The following is a 17997-nucleotide window of genomic DNA, read 5'->3' on the forward strand; positions in this document are numbered from 1 at the left end:
ATCAGAGACAGGAGGATCGCGCTGGTTTGGAGCCAGCCTTGCTGGCTTAAGAGACTCTGTTTCCAAAAATAAAAAAGTATAAAATAGGTCTGGGAGTGTAGCCGGGACGTAGAAGGGCTTCCAGGAAAGCCAGTACCACCAAAAAAAAACAAAAAACAAAAAACAAACTAGGGCTGGGTGTGTAGCTCAGAGGTAAAATGCCCTTGGGGGTGTTTCACCCCCCACCACAAAAACAAACAAACAAACAAATAAAGTAGATGTGAGAAGGAGCAGCCACTGAGGGCAGAGGGCCAACGAATGAAATATCCCAGAAGCAAGAGGAAGAAAGCCTCCCTAAAAGGGAGTGGTCCACAGTGAGTAGTAACATTGGAAAGTCAAAGAAGGTTAAGAGTTAAAAAAAAAAAAACCCATTGGACTTAGCCAGCTGTTGGGGGTCCTCCTGGGGGGGAGGGGAGCTAGTTTGGATGTGGGCATCTGCAGGCTTTGTGATAGCATTCCTTGGGACAGTGTGATGAAAAATGTTTTTGAGACTGTTTTGCATCTCAAAGAGGTGAGGCAGGAGAAAGCAAGAGAAACTCCCCAAATGAGACTCAGCTCTTTTGTCTGTTTGCAAGGGTATGATTATGTCATCAAATTCTTGTCTGTAGCGACAGAAGTAGAACATTATTAGGAATGTCTTAGCAGGTAAGTTTCTTGTCTGGCAGTTTTGCTGGGGCATCAGAGAGCGCTGCCTTCTGCTTTCTCCTTAGGGCAGCGCTCCATCCTTCAGAAGAGTGAGGTAGCTTAGCCAGCAGAGATGCAGCAAGGAGCGCTCAGTTCCCTCCAGAAAGGCAGCCTCCTGCCAAAGCAAACAAGACGCTCACGAATCCGAATCCTTTAACCAATACTTTTAGACTTAGAACAGTCTCCCACAGGCATCGAGGAAGAAATGAGGAAGCAGAGGCTGGGAAAGTTAAAATCTTAAAAAAAAAAAAAAAATTGGCCTGGGAAGTGGAGGATGAGGTTAGGAAATTGTCAAAGGTGTGGCCAGCATAACGGAATTTAAGGTACACTTGGAGAGACTGGCCGACAGGAAGCGCTGGTGAGGCCAGAGAGAAAGGCTGAACGACCCGGAGGTCAGAGTGGTGTCTTTTTTTTTTTTTTTTTTTTTTTGGTCAGGGCCCCTTCTAAATTCTAAGACTGGCCTTTACTGAAGCCGGAGGGAAAGGCTGAACGACCCCGGAGCATAGGTCAGAGTGGTGCCCCCCGCCCCCCTTTGGACAGGGTCCCTCTAAATTGCTAAGACTGGCCTTTAATTTAAGATCCTCCTGCGTCCACCTCCTGAGCAGCTGGATTACAGGCCTGCGCCTCGGCCCCCAGCCTGAATGGTGTCTGGAGGAATTTTAAGGGACATGGTTGCTTATTGAATCGGATCGTAGTATTCGCTGGATCCCCTAGTTCTGGAATTTCAACATTTACAACAGCTTTTGGCATAGAGAAAGTGTTAAATACTGTGTTTTATTCTTTTTTTTTTTTTTTTTTTTTTTTTTGCGGGTCTGGGGATGGAACCCAGGGGCACTCGACCTCCGAGCTACACCCCCTGCCCTATTTTTTATTCCTTATTTTGAAACAGGGTCTAAGTTGCGAAGGGCCTAAGTAGCTGAGGCTGTCCGCGAACCGCGATCCTACGGTCTCAGCCTCCCAAATGCTGGGATTGCAGGCGTGCGCCATCACGCCCGGCTCTAACTACTGTTTTTAAAAACGCTAGACTCCCTTTCCCTTGATACCTTGCAGCCTGTCCGACTACAACTCCCATCTTGCCTGGAAGCCGCCTAGCTGGCGCTCACCCACGTCTCTTAATTCGGCTTAGCAGTCCCAGCATCCCTCGCTGTTTGCGACCCAGCCCGCCCAACCAATTGGATCAGAGAGGAGCGGGCCAGACAGGCCAATCGTCCGGCCCCAGGGGCGGGAGAGGGCGTGGTCACAGTCCGCCCCGCCCCTGCCCCGTGGCTGGTGTTCTTCCACCTGGCGCCTCGGGCTTATCGGGTAGACATGGGCACCACCTGGAGGAGCCCGGGGTGGGTGCGGTTCGCGCTCTGCCTCTCCGGCCTGGTGCTTTCTCTGTACGCGCTGCACGTGAAGGCGGCGCGCGCCCGCGACCGGGATTACCGCGCGCTGTGCGACGTAGGCACTGCCATCAGCTGCTCGCGCGTCTTCTCCTCCAGGTGCGCGCAGAAGTGGAAAGCATGGGGCCCCTGAGCAGGTTGCCAGTGCCCAGGAAACAGTCCCCTTGAGGCTAGACTCTGGAGGTTTCCAGGAGGTGCTGCCGCCCGGCACATCGGGTGTGCATAGGGGCTGGGCTACTCAGAGATACTGATGTTCCAGATAAGAACACGGGGCCAGCGAGCCGATAGTGCTGGCTGGGGACTGGGATTGGGAATTGCACGCAGCTCCGGGTGCCAAGGAATAACGGTGCTCAGGAAAGATGGGGAGGAAGTAGGGTGCGCCGTAGGGACTGATCAATGTCTTGAATGTGGCACAAGTTTGGGGGGGGGGTACTGGTGATGGCTGTGCCCGGGGACACGGTGCTTAGAGCTGGCCGTGCTTGAGTCCCAGGATTTTAGTAGTTACCCTGATGATAGACTATGAAGAAAGGAAAAGTGCGTGGCCAAGGAGCTGGATATTTGTGGGTCCAGGACAAAGAATGTGCCTTTGATTTCCAAGTTTGATAATTCTGTAAAGTGGGATTAAGTGTTATGCCAGCTTCGCCATCTAAAGAATGACTGAAAGTCTAGAAGAGAGGGGCCTATGGAGGAGCCACGGCCTAGTCTGGGGAGAGGGGAGGATGGGGGCAGTAACTTGGAATTTTGACGTGGCCAAAAGTGCGGGAGGTCAGGAGGTCATCGACTCTTGGATTCTGGGTGTGGGCGGGGAATAGGAAAGGGGACAAACCAGTGGCCTCTTGGAAATCATCCAGGACAGAGCCAAAGGCGCTAGGCTGACACTGCTAACCTGGATCCCCCACACCACCAGGTGGGGCCGGGGCTTCGGGCTGGTGGAGCAAGTGCTGGGAGCAGACAGTATCTTCAATCAATCCAACAGTGTGTTCGGTTGCATTTTCTACACTCTACAGCTGTGGTTAGGTGAGTGGGCCCCCCCCCTTCCTTTCAGGCCCCACCCCCTCAAGACTTGCCTCTTTCCCCTAGGCAAGTCCAGCCACACCCCAAGCAGTGGAGGTGACCCAGACAGTTGACAGCCAGCTACTCATCACGAAGCATCCTCAGGGCAAGGAGGCAACCAACTAACCAGAGTCTTTCAGTTGTTTTAGTACTGTCAGAGGCAGATGGGCCCTTAAAGACTTTCTAGGATCCCAGTTTTGGGAAAAAGACTCAAAAATTCTTTTTCTTTCTTTTTTTTTTTTTTTTTTTTTTTTTCGTGTGTGTGTGTGTGTTACTGGGGATCAAATCCATGAGCATGCTACCTCTGAGCTATACCCTGGCTCTTTTTATTTATTTTGAAACAGGATCTTGCTAAATTGCTGAGGGCCTTGCTAAGTTGCTGAGGCTGGTCTTGAACCTAAAGCATCCCAAGAACTGGGATTACAAGGTATATGTCACCATACCTTTTTGTTGTTTTGTTTTTGCAGTACTGGAGATGGAACCCAGAGGCATTCTACCTCTGAGCTACATCCCCAGCTCTATTTTTATTATTTATTTTTGAAACAGGGTCTCACTGAGTTACAGAGGGCCTCACTAAGTAGCTGAGGCTGTCCATGAACTGTGATCCTCCTGTCTCAGCCTCCCAAATGCTAGTATTACAAGTGTGCGCCACCATACCTGGCTTGTTGTTTTTGAGACAAGATCTAGTTATGTTGGCCAGGCTAGCCTTGAACTTTCAATCTTTCTGTTTCAGCATTCCTTGTAATCTGGGATTACAAGTACATGCCATCTGTATCCAGCCAGAAACAGAAACTCCTTCATCTAGCCACTAGCCAGAAACTCCTTTTTTTTTTTTTTTTTCCCGTACTGGGGATTGAGCCCAGAGGAACTCTACCTCTGAGTTACACCCCCAGTCTTTTTTTTTTTTTAATCTCTTATTTTTTATTTTTATTTTTGTGGGTCTGGGGATGGAACCCAAGGGCATTTGACCTCTGAGCTATACCCCCTGCCCTATTCTGTATTCTTTATTTCTTTTTCTTGGCGGGTCTGGGGATGGAACCCAGGGGAATTCGACCTTTGAGCTACACCCCCTGCTCTGTTTTTTATTCTTTATTTTGAAACAGGGTCTCACTAAGTTGTGGAGGGCCTTACTAAATAGCTGAGGCTGTCCACGAATCGCGATCCTCTGGTGTCAGCCTGCCAAATGCTGGAATTACAAGTGTGTGCCACCACGCCCAGCTTTAAATTTTTTTATTTATTTTTAATTTTTTTTTTTGTGGGTCTTGGGATGGAGCCCAGGGGCATTTGACCTCTGAGCTCTACTCCCTGCCCTATTTTGTATTTTTATTTTGTAACAGGGTCTCACTAAGTTGCAGAGGGCCTCACTAAATTGCTGAGGCTGACTGCAAACCTATGATTCTGTCTCATCCTCTCAAGAACTGGGATTACAAGCATGCGCCACCACACCTGGCCTATTTGTGTGTTACTAGGGATTGAACTCAAGGTGTTCTACCTCCAATCTACACCCCCAGCCCTATTTTATTATTTTGAAACAGATGCTCGCTAAGTTGTTGAGTCTCACTACTTGCTGAGATTGTCTTTGTACCTGTGATCCTCCTTGTCTCAGCCTCCCAAGTACTGGGATTATAGGTGTGCACCACCATGCCCAGCCAGAAACACTTTTTTAAAATTGTGCTACTAGGGATTGAACCCAGAGGCAGTCTGCCTCCAAGCTACACCCCCAGCCAAATTTTATTTCTTATTTGGAAACCAGATCTCACTAGGTTACTCTTAGAGACCTTTCCCAGCAGTCCTTTGTATCTGGGAAGTCATGGCAGTATTCCAGAGGTGGTCATTCCTGACTCGTTTTTGCTTTACAGGTTGCCTGCGGGCCCGCTGGGCCTCCGTCCTGCTGGTGTTGAGTTCCTTGGTGTCCCTTGCTGGTTCTGTCTACTTGGCCTGGATCCTGTTCTTCGTGCTCTATGATTTCTGTATCGTTTGCATCACCACCTATGCTGTCAACGTGGGCCTGACACTGCTTAGCTTCCGGGAGATCCAGGAACCCCGGGGCAAGGCCAAGGGACACTGAGGCCTCATGTCAAACCAGGCTGACCTAATCTGCTTTGCTTTGGCATATGAGCCTTGCCCAAGGTCTGGGTACCTCGTAGGCCCTGCATCCTTCCCCCACCTCCTCCATAACCACACACAGGAAGATGGACCAAATGTGCCTAAAGCTCTGTCCCCAGGGTTGGTTTTTGCCATTGCCCAAGAAGGGAAGGTTTTGAGCAATAAAATTTCTTAAATAAGTCGTCCAAGTCTGCACCGTCTCTGCCAGGGACCCCAGTGTTGGGTTTCCCCCAGTGTTACCTTCTCTGGAACTGGAAAGAATGAGTCAGAGGGAGAGTGGAGGGCCTGCCTGGGAGGGGTGGCTGTGGTTAGTGTCATCTAGCATGTGGAGTCAGCAAGGCCTAGGGCGCCATCAGCTCCCAGCCCCAGGAAATAGGCTGGCAGTTTGTCCCTCCTGCCCATGGAAGCCAGACCTCCTCTCCTGGAGGGCCAAACTCACACCTGCTAGGTCAAGCTGCCCTTCTGGTTTTGTGCATGCTCCTGGGAACTTCCTCCTATGGTCTAACCTTAACCCCCCAGCTGCCTTATCTACCATCCCAGGCCAGTCTTGGCAGCCCTGGATGGCCAGATTGTGTTTTTGTTTCTTTTTCCCTAATACAACTTCGGATTTACCCACATGCCCAGCCCTGTTGAAAAACTTGTGTTAATATCATATGTTAAAGTATTGGATCCTTGTAGCAATTGTTTGATGAAAGTACTGAAATCCTATTGTGTGTGTGGGGGGGTACTGGGGATAGAACCCAGGGGTATTCTACCTCTGAGCTACACCCCAGCCCTTATTTATTTATTATTATTATTATTTTTTTTTTTGCAGGTCTGGGGATGGAACCCAGAGGCATTAGACCTCTGAGCTATACCCCCTGCCCTATTTTTTATTCTTTATTTCGAAACCGGGTCTCACTGAGTTGCAGAGGGCCTCACTAAGTAGCTGAGGCTGTCTGCAAACCGTGATCCTCCTGTCTCAGCCTCCCAAATGCTGGGATTACAAGCATGCGCCACCACGCCCAGCTCCTTATTTATTTTTTATTCTTTATTTTAAAACAGGGTCTGAGTTGCAAAGGGCCTTACTAAGTAGCTGAGGCTGTCTGCGAACCCAGATCCTCCTGTCTCAGCCTCCCAAATGCTGGGATTCCAAGCGTGTGCCGCCAAGCCCGGCTAGTAGTCCTGTCTTGGTGAGGAAACTGGAATGCAGAGAGGCTAAGTAATTTGCCTAAGATCACTGAAGATTCTAGGGAGATCCCCGGGCTTGGTGCTTTGTAGTGGAAGGCCTCACACTGCTAAGCAAGCACTACCACTGAGCCGCATACACCCCAGCTACTACCTACCTGCTTTGCGGTAAGGGCTACTGAATAGTCTGCGCTGGCCTCAGAGGTTAGCACCTCAAGTATTTTTCCCATCCAAGAGTCTGCCAGCATTTGTAAGAAAGGTGGGTGCCAATTATATCTGTTTTTTCTGGGGGGGAAAGCAGGCCTAGGGGGTGTTCAGATTTGCCAGAGGTTTAGTCAGCAAAGAACCTGGCCCCAAACTGCTCACACTGCCTCCAAAGCAGACATGGTGGGAAGGTACATGAAACCTACCTGGTCCTGACTTGAGAGGCCAGCACGCTGAAATGAAAAATGGAAACTAACAAGCTGGGTGTGGTGGCGCACACTTGTAATCCCCGCGCTTGGGAGGCTGACAGGAGGATCGCACAGGTTCGAAGCCAGCCTCAGCTACTTAGTGAGGCGCTCAGCAACCTAGTGAGACCCTGTTTCCAAATAAAATATAAATAGGTCTGGGAGTATAGCCTAGAGGTAGAAAGCCCCTGGGTTCCACCCCCCGTACCACCAAAAAAAAAAAAAAAAAAAAAAAGGAAACTAAGCTGAGCGTGGTGGCACACACCTGTAATCCCAGTAGTTGAGAGGCTGAAACGGGAGGATCACAGGTTGGGGGACAGCCTCAGCAAGTAGTGAGAGTCTCAAAACCCTAGTGAACCCCTTTAAAAATAAAAATGAAATAGGGCTAGGGTGTAGCTCAGAGGTAGAATGACCCTGGGTTCAATCCCTAGGAAAGAAAAAGAAAAGAAGGGAGAAAGAAAATGAGAGAAAGAAGGAAAGAAAGGAAGAAAAAGAAAAATAGAAACTAGGAGGGTCTGCCTACTGTACCCTTCGTAGCCCCAGGATAACATTCCATTGCTGGCAGCGAGTTCACTAGAAGGCCAGATTTTTTTTTTTTTTTTTTTTTTTTTTTTGCGGGTCTGGGGATGGAACGTAGGGGCATTTTACCTCTGAGCTACATCCCTGCCCTATATTTTATTCTTTATTTTCAAACCGGGTCTGAGTTGCAGAGGGCCTCACTAAGTAGCTGAGGCTGTCCACAGTCTCAGCCTCCCGAATGCTGGGATTACAAGCGTGCGCCACCACACCTGGCTTTAGAAGGCCAAAAAAAAAAATATATATATATATATATATTTCAGTACTGGGGATAGAACACAGGGGCTTTCTACCTCCAAGCTACACCCCCAACCCTATTTTTTAGTCTTTTTATTTTTGAAACAGGGTCTCACTGAGTTGCCAAAGACCTCACAAGTAGCCAAGGCTGTCCGAGAACCGTGATCCTCCAGTCTCTGTCTCCTGAATGCTGGGATTAGAAGCGTGAGCCACCACACCTGGCCAGCATTTTTATAATCAACAACTCTTGAGTTTTTCAGGCATGGAACAGGTTAACTGCCCAAGATCACTTTAGTAGTAAGTAGAGGAATTGGGTTTTGAACCCAGGCTGTCTGGCTCCACACTTGAGGTCTAGAGGGGTGGTCACCAACTCAGGCTCTAGAGCTTCTGGCTCCCCTCCAGCCCAGGAAAAGCCATGACATTTGACTCCTGGCCAGCTAGGGGCGGGGCAGAGGTGGAGCCAGGAAGACCCAGGTGGCCTCTCAGAACCAGAGGCAGCAGAGTGCCCCGGAGCAGCATGAGGCAGAGGTGGGGACCAGGGCTGCTCATCCTGAGTGCAGTGGTCCTCACACAGGGTAAGCCTCTTATTTGTGAGGGAATGGAGAGTGCCATGGTGGGGGTTTCTGGGACACCCTTGGTTCCCAGCCCTGACAACTTGGTGTGTGTGTGTGAGGGATCCTGCCTGTGGGGTAGATAAGTCGGCCTGTGGTGATGCTAGTGTGGCTTGTGTGGGGGGAAGTATCTGTTGCCACCTGTGTCAAAATGGGTGTAATTTTCCTCGAGCCTAATTAGTCTGTCTGCGGGGACTTTCAGTGTCTCCGTGTAGTCCTGCCTGTGTGTGTTTCTTAAGCCCTGTCTGCATACCTCCACAGTGAGCTCAGGCAAGTTCTGAGCCCCGCTGGCCTGGGTCCTCCATCCCATCTCAGCTCTTCGGGTTCAGTCACTGGGCCTATTTGTGTGTGTCTGTGATGGGGAAAGGCTGGGGAGGCCCTCTTTGCTAGAAGAGAACCCCAACAGCTTCTGGGAAGGTGGGGATTCTTTAGAACAGGGATGGAGTCTCAATCTCTTGGGGCCCTACCCCACTGGGACATGACACAGGCCTCTAATCCTTCCAGCACAGCTGAAGGGACAATTAAGCTAATGCTCTCCCCACATGGGCAGCCTCCCTGACTCAGAGGTAGGGGCCAGAGCTGGAGGTTCGGAAGCCTGGGAGAGGGTTGGCCTGGTCCCAGCCTGAACCCCAGGCCCTGTTCCTCAGGCCCAGGAGTGCTGAGCGCAGCCAAGGGAGGATAATTAATTACTGAGTGTGCACTCTGAATGAGTTCCAATAAAAGCTGTTTCTTGACCTCATATAAATATTTTCATTCTGGGAGGGGCTGGTGAGGTAGCCAGAATCATAGGCAAAGACCTGAGGCCTGTCCCCCAACCCATCCCCCTCGCCAATCCTGTGCCCGGCAGGTAAGGTGTCTCCAAGTCTCACCTGTGTCTCTTTCTTCCCAGGTCTTCAAGCCACTCAGCATGGTAAGCACTGGGGATGTAGGGCCTGGGCCCTACTTGGGTCTGGGTGGGGCCAGGACACGATCTGTGGTCAGCATGATCCATCCCTTCCCACAGCCTGTGGGCAGCGTGGTCCTGGTCCCCCCGACCCCCAGGAAGGCAACACGGTGCCTGGCGAGTGGCCCTGGCAGGCCAGTGTGAGGAGGCAGGGAATCCACATCTGCAGCGGCTCCCTGGTAGCAGACAGCTGGGTCCTCACCGCCGCCCACTGCTTTGAAAAGTGAGTCATGGCTGGGGTCAGACAAGGTCTCTGGCTTGGAAGGTGGATGATCTGTCCCCCCACAAGACTGGCCCCTGCTACTTGAATAATAAAAGTACCATTTATTTAGAACTTGCCATATGCCAGCACTTATCTAGTAATTTTAACAAGCTTTCATGGCAGCGGCTTTACAAATCAGTAAACTGAGCTTGAGAGAAGGGAAGGACTGGTTGAAAGCCAGATTGGTATCTGCCAGTCTTCCACCTACCTGTGCTGTCTCCCATGGTGCCACTGTCTCTCCTTGCAGTCAACAGCCTGGGCTTTGACTTCCCATTGCAGGGCGGCAGTGACAGAGCTGAGCTCCTGGTCCATTGTCCTGGGTTCTCTGCAACGCGAGGGGCTGAGCCCAGGGGCTGAGGAAGTGGGGGTGGCTGCCCTGCAGTTGCCCAAGGCCTATAACCACTACAGCCAGGGCTCAGACCTGGCCCTGCTTCGGCTTGCCCACCCCACAGCCCACACACCCCTCTGCCTGCCCCAGCCTGCCCATCGCTTCCCCTTTGGAGCCTCTTGCTGGGCCACCGGTTGGGATCAGGACACCAGTGATGGTAAGTGCTGTCCTAGCCTGAAGTTCAGATAAGCACCCTGCTTGCCTAAGGACACGTGGTCTCAGCTCCCCACCGTCCAAGGCCCAGACTCCCTTGCTTCCCACAGCCCAGACCCTGGCCTCAGCCCCATCTCTTTGCCAGCTCCCAGGACCCTACGGAATCTGCGCCTGCGCCTAATCAGCCACCCCACGTGTAACTGTCTCTACAACCGGCTGCATCAGCGACTCCTGGCCAATCCAGCCAGGCCTGGAATGCTGTGTGGGGGTGCCCAGCCTGGGGTGCAAGGGCCCTGTCAGGTCTGATGGGGAAGGGAGAGAAAGAGGGAGGGAACCTAGCCGTGGTCTAGGGGCTCAACCCAGAGAGGGGTGGAAGGGCTCCAGTAAGAGGGATTCTACTCAGAGCTGGGTTCAGGAGTCTGTCTTTGGCTCTGTTGCCTGGATCCAGGGAGATTCCGGAGGCCCTGTGCTGTGCCGTGAGCCTGATGGACGCTGGGTGCAGGCTGGGATCATCAGCTTTGCGTCAAGATGTGCCCAGGAGGACACTCCTGTGCTGCTGACTGACATGGCTGCTCACAGCTCCTGGCTGCAGGCTAGAGCTCAGGGGGCAGCCTTCCTGGCCCAGAACCCAGGGACTCCAGAGACCAGTGATGAGGACAGCTGTGTAGGTAGGAGCAGGAGGTACTGGGAGCGGGACATGTGGGGACACCCAGGCCTGTGTGGGCAGCTGGTGGAAGCCCCAGTGAACGATAGTTCAGGAAAGAGAATTGGTGCAGAATATCCACATACTGCCAAGGGCTAACTGGTCTTTTTCATTCTTTTCTTTTGTGTGGTGCTGGGGATTGAACCCAGGGCATTCTCCCTTTGAGTTATACCCCCAGCCCTATTTTTTTCCCCTTTATTTTGAAACAGGGTCTAAGTAGCTGAGGCTGGCTGCGAACCGTAATCCTCCTGTCTCAGCCTTCCAAGTATTGTGATTACAAACGTGCGCTACCATGTCCGGCCTTATTTCTATTGTGTGTGTGTGTGTGTGTGTGTGTGTGTGTGTGGGTCCGGGGATGGAACCCAGGGGCATTCAACCTCTGAGCTACACCTCCTGCCCTATTTTTTATTCTTTATTTTGAATCTGGGTCTCACTGAGTTACAGAGGGCCTCCTCACTAAGTAGCTGAGGCTGTCTGCGAACTGTGATCCTCTGGTCTCAGCCTCCTGAATGCTGGGATTACAAGCGTGTGCCACCACGCCTGGCTCTTATTTTTATTTTCAAACAGGGTTTCGCTAGGTTGATGAAAGTCTCACTACTTGCTGAGGCTGTCCTCAAACCTGTGATACTCCTGTCTCAGACACCTAAGTACCGGGATTACAGGCGTGTGCCACCACTCCCAGGTCTTGATTTTTAAATTTTTATTTATATTTTTGTGTTACTCGGATTGAAGCAAGGGGCATTCTACCTCTGAGCTGCAACCCACAGTCCCCCCTTTTTTTGCAGTACTGGAGATAGAACCCAGGGCATTCTACCTCCGAGCTCCACCCCCAGCCCTATTTTTTATTCTTTATTTTGAAATGGTCTCAAGTTGCAGAGGGCCTAAGTAGCTGAGGCTGGCCAGGAACTGGGATCCTCCTGTCTCAGCCTCCCAAATACTGGGATTACAAGCGTGCACCACTACACCTGGCTCACCAACATCTTTATTTTTTTATTTTTTTGCAGGTCTGGGGATGGAACCCAGGGGCTTTTTACCTCCGAGCTGCACTCCCAGCCCTATTTTTTATTCTTTATTTTGAAACCAGGTCTCACTGAGTTGTAAAGGGCCTCACTAAGTAGCTGAGGCTGCCCAAGAACCGTGATCCTCTGGTCTCAGTCTCCTGAATAAGTGTGCACCACCACGCCTGGCTACCAATATCTTTTTTTAATTACTATTTGTGTGTGTGTATGTGTGTGTGGTACTGAGGGTGGAACCCAGGGCTTTTCTACCTCCGGGCTATACTCCCAGACTTATTTATACTTTATTTGGAAAGAGGGTCTTCACTAAGTTTCTGAGAGTCTCACGCAGTAGTTGCGGCTGGCTGGCTTCAAACTTGTGTGGTCCTCCTGTCTCAGCCTCCTAAGTGCTGGGATTACAAGCGTGTGCCACCACACATGGTTCTATTTTGGTTTTTTGGGGTTTTTTTTTTTTTTTTTGGTGGTACTGGGGTTCCTGGAAGCTCTTCTACCTCCAGGCTACACTCCCAGACCTATTTTTATATTTTTTTTATTTGGAAACAGGGTCTCTTAAGCCAGCATGGCTGGCTTCAAACCTGTGCAATCCTCCTGTCTCCGACTCCCAAGCGCAGGGATTACAAGCGTGTGCCACTCTGGCCTGCTTTATTTATTTTTTTAAACAAGGTCTTGCTGGTTGGCAAGCATGGTGGCACTTGGGAAGCCGAGATGGGAGGATTGCAAATTCACAGCCAGCCTCAGCAATTTAGTGAGGCCATCTGCAACTTAGTGAGACCCTGTTTCAAAATAAAATAGGGCTGGAGGTATAGCTCAGAGGTAGAATGCTCCTGGGTTCCATCCCTAGTACCACAAAAATAAAATAAAATAAACTTAAACAGGGTAGCCGGGCGTGGTGGTGCACGCTTTTAATCCCAGCGCTTGGGAGGCTGAGACAGGAGGATTGCACAGGTTCAAAGCCAGCTTCAGCTATTTAGTGAGGCTCTCAGCAACTTGGTGAGACCCTGTTTCCAAATAAAGTATAAAACAGGTCTGGGAGTATAGCTCAGAGGTAGAAAAGTCCTTGGGTTCCACACTAGTACCATTAAAAAAAAAAAAAATTAAAGAAATGAAATGATCTTGCAAAGTTGCTAAGGCTTGCCTTAAACCCACAATCCTCCTGTCTCAGTTCCCAAGTACTGGGATTACAGATATGCTTTGCCACACCCAGCCCTATTTTCTATTTATTTGTTTTTGTGGTACTGGAGATGAAACCCAGGGGCATTCTACCTCTGAGTGACACCCCCAGACCTATTTTTTATTCTGAAACAGGGTCTTACTGAGTTGCAAGGGCCTAAGTAGCTGAGGCTGTCCACAAACCACGATCCTCCTGTCTCAGCCTCCTAGATGCTGGGACTACGAGTGTGCACACCATGCCCAGCTCTATTTCCTCTTTAGAAACAGGGTCTCACTAAGTTGCTGAGAACCTTGCTAAATTGCTGAGACTGGTTGTTTTTTTTTTTTTTTTGAACCCAGGGGCATTCGTCCTCCGAGCTACATCCCCTGCCCTATTTTTTATTCTTTATTTTGAAACCGGGTCTCACTGAATTGCAGAGGCCTCATTAAGTAAGTAGCTGAGGCTGTCTGCAAACCGCGATCCTCCAGTCTCAGCTTCCCGAATGCTGGGATTATAAGCGTGCACCACCACGCCCAGCTTGCTGAGACTGGTTTTGAACCTATGATCCTCTGGCCTCACCCTCCCAAGTATTGGGATTATAGACATGTACCACCATGCCAGGCCCGTTTTCTTTGTTTGCAATATTCAGGGTTAAACCCAGGGCTTTGTACATTGCCAGGCAAGTGCTCTACCTCTGAGTTACATCTCTAGCCCTCTTTAATCTTCTTTTGAGACAAGGTCTCACTAAATTGCCAAAGTGAGCATCTAACTTGTGATCCTCCTTGCTTCAACGGGGTATGCTATCGTCCTTGGTTACTAGGAGGCTTTTTGTGTGTGTGCATGTGTGGTACTGGGGATTGAACTTCTACCTCTGAGCTACACCCCCAGCCCTACTGTATTTTTATTTTTATTTATGTATTTTTTTGGTGGTACTGGGGGTGGAACCCCGAGGGTTTCTACCTCTGGGATATACTCCCAGACCTTTTTTCTATTTTATTTGGAAACAGGGTCTCACTAAGTTGCTGAGAGCCTAAGTAGCTGAGGCTGGCTTCGAACCTGTGTGATCCTCCTGTCTCAGCCTCCCAAGCGCAGGGATTACAAGTGTGCGCCACCACGCCCAGCATTGTATTTTTATTTTTAAACAGTCTTACTAGGTTGATGAGAATCTTACTACCTGCTGAGGCTGTTCTCAAACCTGTGCTCCTCCTGTCCTAGTACTCCCAAAGTACTAGGATTAGGTGTACACCACCATGCCTGACTACTAAGAGGCTTTTAAGGCCCCTTTCAGCCACTGATGTGGGAAGAGTCCCTTTAGGGCTAAGAGGCACAGATGCTTTGGAGGTTTATGGCTTTGGAGTTTAAGTAAGAAGGGTCCTTTCCTTTTTTTTTTTTTTCAGTTCTAGGGATGGAACCCAGGGGCATTCTACCTTGGAGCTACACCCCCAGCCATAGTTTTTATTCTTTATTTTGAAACAGGGTCTCACTGAATTGCAGAGGGCCTAAGTAGCTGAGGCTGTCTGTGAACCGTGATCGTCCTGTCTCAGCCTCCCAAATGCTGGGATTACAAGCGTGCGCCACCACGCCCGGCTAGAAGGGGCCTTTCTAAAATTTGACTGGCGGTTTATGAGGGAAGCCACAAGTTTCCTGGTAGAGATTCACTGAGATGAGACAGGGCAGGGCTCCTACTTAGCATTAAGTGACTGACATGCAAACTCCATGCAAAATAATTCCTAGGAAGGAAGCTGTGCCTTGATGTTGAGAGAAGCACTAGTGTTATGAATTCTGGAGCCAGCCCAGGCCTGTAGGGTGCAGACAGGTTGGGGGAATGATGAGCAGGGCCTTCCCAGGAAGCTGGACAAGGCACTGTTAGACCATCAGGGTTAAAGGCTCTGGCCTGGCTTTTGAACCCAGGGGTAGTCTACTGATGAGCTACAGCCTCATCCTTTTTATTTGTTGTGGCACTAGAGATTAAACCCAGGGGCATTCTACCTCTGAGCTATACCCCCAGCCTTTTTTTTTAAGTTATTATTTGGAAACAGGGTTTCATTAAGTTGCAGAGGCTGGCTTTGAAACTATGATCCTCCTGTCTCGGCCTCCCAAGGACTGAGATTATAAATGTGTGCCACCATGCCTGGCTTTTTATTTTAGGAGGCTGTCCTTGAACTTGCCATCCTCTGGCCTTGGGCTCTCCAGTGCACTACCACACCCAGTGAGGAGGATGGTGGTGGTAGTGTGTGTGTGTGTGTGTGTGTGTGTTCTGGGGATTGAACCCCAAGGCATTTTACTTTCCAGCCACACTTCTAGCCCTATTTAATTTTTTTAAATTTTGAAACAGGATCTCACTATGCTGATGAGAGTCTCACTACTTGCTGAGGCTGTTCTCAAACCTGTGATCCTCCTGTCTCAGGCACCCAAGTGCTGAGATTACAAGCATGTACCAAACACTCAAGAGAGGTCTGGTTTTTGAATCCCAAGTCAGCTACTTGCTTGTGGTTACCTTTGGTAATGAGGGTAACTAAGTCAACTAAAAGGGTATTAGGAGGATCTTATAGCATGTGGGACGTGCTTAGCACTGGGCCTGGTACATAGCAAGCAAGTTATCCAGGCCATGTAATACTTCTATTTCAGCCTGTGGATCCTTGAGGACAGAGGGTCCCCAAGCAGGAGCCCCCTCCCACTGGCCCTGGGATGCCAGGCTGAAGCACCAGGGGAGGCTGGCCTGTGGTGGAGCCCTGGTGTCAGAGGAGGTGGTACTAAGCGCTGCCCACTGCTTCATCGGGTGAGCTTTGTGCCCCTCTCCTTTGTGTCCCTTGTCCCAGCCCTGTTACCCAGTATTCTCAATGCTGCCTCTGTACAGGCGCCAGACCCTGGAGGAATGGACTGTAGAGCTGGGGGCTGGAACAGAGGAGCGGGGCCTGAAGCAGCTCATCCTGCACGGGGCCTATACCCATCCAGAAGGGGGCTATGACGTGGCCCTCTTGCTGCTGGCCCAACCTGTGACACTGGGCCCCAGACTGCGTCCCCTCTGTCTGCCCTACGCTGACCACCACCTGTCTGATGGGGAACGTGGCTGGGTCCTGGGGCTAGCCCGCCAAGGAACTGGTATGTAGGACCATGGCCATCGGCAGTTGTCCAGCCAGCCTAAAGGCTACGGGTACATTTGGGTCTTTTCCCCTGTCCTGCAGGCAACAGCTCCCCCCAGACTGTGCCTGTGACTCTCCTGGGGCCCAGGGCCTGCAGCCGGCTACATGCAGCCCCTGGGAGCGATGGCATTCCCATTCTGCCAGGGATGGTGTGTACCAGTGTTGTGGGTGAGCTGCCACCCTGTGAGGTGAGCCCCAGTTCTACAAACCTCCCTCAACACAACCCAGGCTTTCTCACCCTACAGCTCATGAACAGTCTCCCTGCAAGGCTTAGCCGCTAGCCATGCTCTCACCTAACTAATCCTTTCATGCTAAGCAGCCCCCCAGAGCCAGAGCTCCAGCCCCTAGCCCCTTTCACCTTCCTGTAGTTGCCCACAAGAAAGAGGAAGTCACTCACTGTCGCCTGACCCTTGACAGGGCCTATCTGGGGCACCGCTGGTGTATGAGGTGCGGGGCACATGGTTCCTGGCAGGGCTGCACAGCTTTGGAGATGCCTGCCAAGGCCCCGCAAGACCTGCAGTCTTCTCAGCACTTCCGACCTATGAGGACTGGGTCAACAGTCTGGACTGGCAGGTCTACTTTGCTGAGGAGCCAGAGCCTGAGGTTGATTCTGGAAGCTGCCCGGCCAATTTGAGTATGTGTCCCTGGGGCTTCCCTATGGAACTATGCCTTCTCCATTCCCCTTCTCTCTCAATCTATTGCTGTTCTGAATGCCCTCTAGTTGCCCTAGTTGGGGTGGAACAGCAGACAAACCCATGTGGACTCTACGGAGCAGGCCTTTTAACCCCTTTAAGCCTCAATATTCTCATCTGCCATGGGGACAAAGGCAGGTTCTACTTTTTCCAGTGTGAAAATAAGCTGGGCGTAGCGGGGCACACCTGAAATCTCAGTACTTAGGAGGCTGAGACTAGAGGATCACAAGTTCAAGACCAACCTCAGCAACCTAGCAAGACCCTGTTTCAAAACCAAAAAATAAGTTATACATGGTGGTGCACATTTGTAATCCCAGTACTTGGGAGGCTGAGACAGGAGGATTACACAGGTTGGAAGCCAGCCTCAGTTACTTAGTGAAACCCTGAAGCCCCTGGGTTCTATCCCTAATACCAAAAAAATAAAGGGGCAGGGGATGTAGCTTAGAGGTAGAATACCCCTGGGTTCAATCCCCAGTAACACACACACACACACACACACACAAACACACTTGAGGGAACAAAGCTGTGACGATGAAGCCAACCCCACCCTCCTCCTTCCAGCCAGCTGTTGACAGGTGACTCTCTAGGCTGTTCACAGGACGCGAGAAAAGCAGACAACTCCCATGTCAAGGCCCTTCCGCACCCCACATGCAGTTCCAGGCCCTGGGGCAACCCAACAACCCATCTGGCTGTGCGATGGAGCCTGCCCCGACCAGAAGACACTCTACTCCCCGCCCTGCAGGACAGGGATGGCACCTGTGGAGACTCCCACACTCAGCTCTGCTCTCTGATGCAGGTGTCTCCAGATCTCCCTATCCTTCACCCCTTCAGATACGACACTGACCACCTGTTTCAAAAATTTCTTTTTTTGGGGGGAGCAATTTTCCTTTTTTAAACTTAAATAAATTGTTATAAAATAGACTTTAGAAAATAAGTTACAAACTGTAGCGAAAGGCTCCCCTTCCACAGGCAACATTCCCACCTGTGGAACTCTCCAAATCTGCCTCTCCTTGGTGTTGGAATCCGGCTGGTGAGGATGGCCCAGATCTTGCAGAGCCTGGCACCAGGAAGAGCACGGTGACAACGGATGGAGGGAGGAGGGCTTTCAAGGACAGAAACATGAGGAACACCCCACTCCCTTCTTGGGAAAGAAGCCAGATTTGGGTCCTCTTCACCGGAGAGAGGAGAAAAGAGAAGGGGATGCCCAAGCTACTCCTGAGCGAAACATGGAGATCAAGCCCCT

The 17997-nt window shown here is 50.7% G+C and overlaps 2 protein-coding genes across 4 annotated transcripts; both read left to right on the forward strand.

The window, feature by feature from the left end:
• Positions 1-2031: 2031 nt before the first annotated feature.
• Positions 2032-5226, forward strand: VKORC1 (vitamin K epoxide reductase complex subunit 1; the record flags this gene model as incomplete). 3 transcript variants are annotated; one of them, XM_080704627.1, is made up of 3 exons in its annotated part: positions 2032-2204; positions 3013-3122; positions 4949-5226. In XM_080704627.1, 3 exons carry the CDS (start codon positions 2032-2034, stop codon positions 5224-5226), a joined length of 561 nt encoding a protein of 186 aa, XP_080560753.1. The 3 variants fall into 3 exon arrangements, with proteins under 3 accessions (XP_080560753.1, XP_080560754.1, XP_080560755.1); XM_080704628.1 differs by having other exon boundaries at positions 5018-5226; XM_080704629.1 differs by lacking the exon at positions 3013-3122 and having other exon boundaries at positions 5018-5123.
• A 2984-nt stretch (positions 5227-8210) lies between these two features.
• Positions 8211-17597, forward strand: PRSS53 (serine protease 53; the record flags this gene model as incomplete). Its single annotated transcript, XM_080703892.1, has 11 exons — positions 8211-8268; positions 9194-9214; positions 9308-9470; positions 9789-10054; positions 10196-10350; positions 10499-10718; positions 15548-15698; positions 15777-16021; positions 16105-16250; positions 16480-16711; positions 17551-17597. The coding sequence occupies 11 exons, from the start codon at positions 8211-8213 to the stop codon at positions 17595-17597; spliced, it is 1704 nt and encodes a 567-aa protein (XP_080560018.1).
• Positions 17598-17997: the final 400 nt, after the last annotated feature.

This window comes from Muscardinus avellanarius, assembly GCF_963383645.1.
Source record: "Muscardinus avellanarius genome assembly, chromosome: 10".
Classification (NCBI taxonomy): Eukaryota; Metazoa; Chordata; class Mammalia; order Rodentia; family Gliridae; genus Muscardinus; species Muscardinus avellanarius.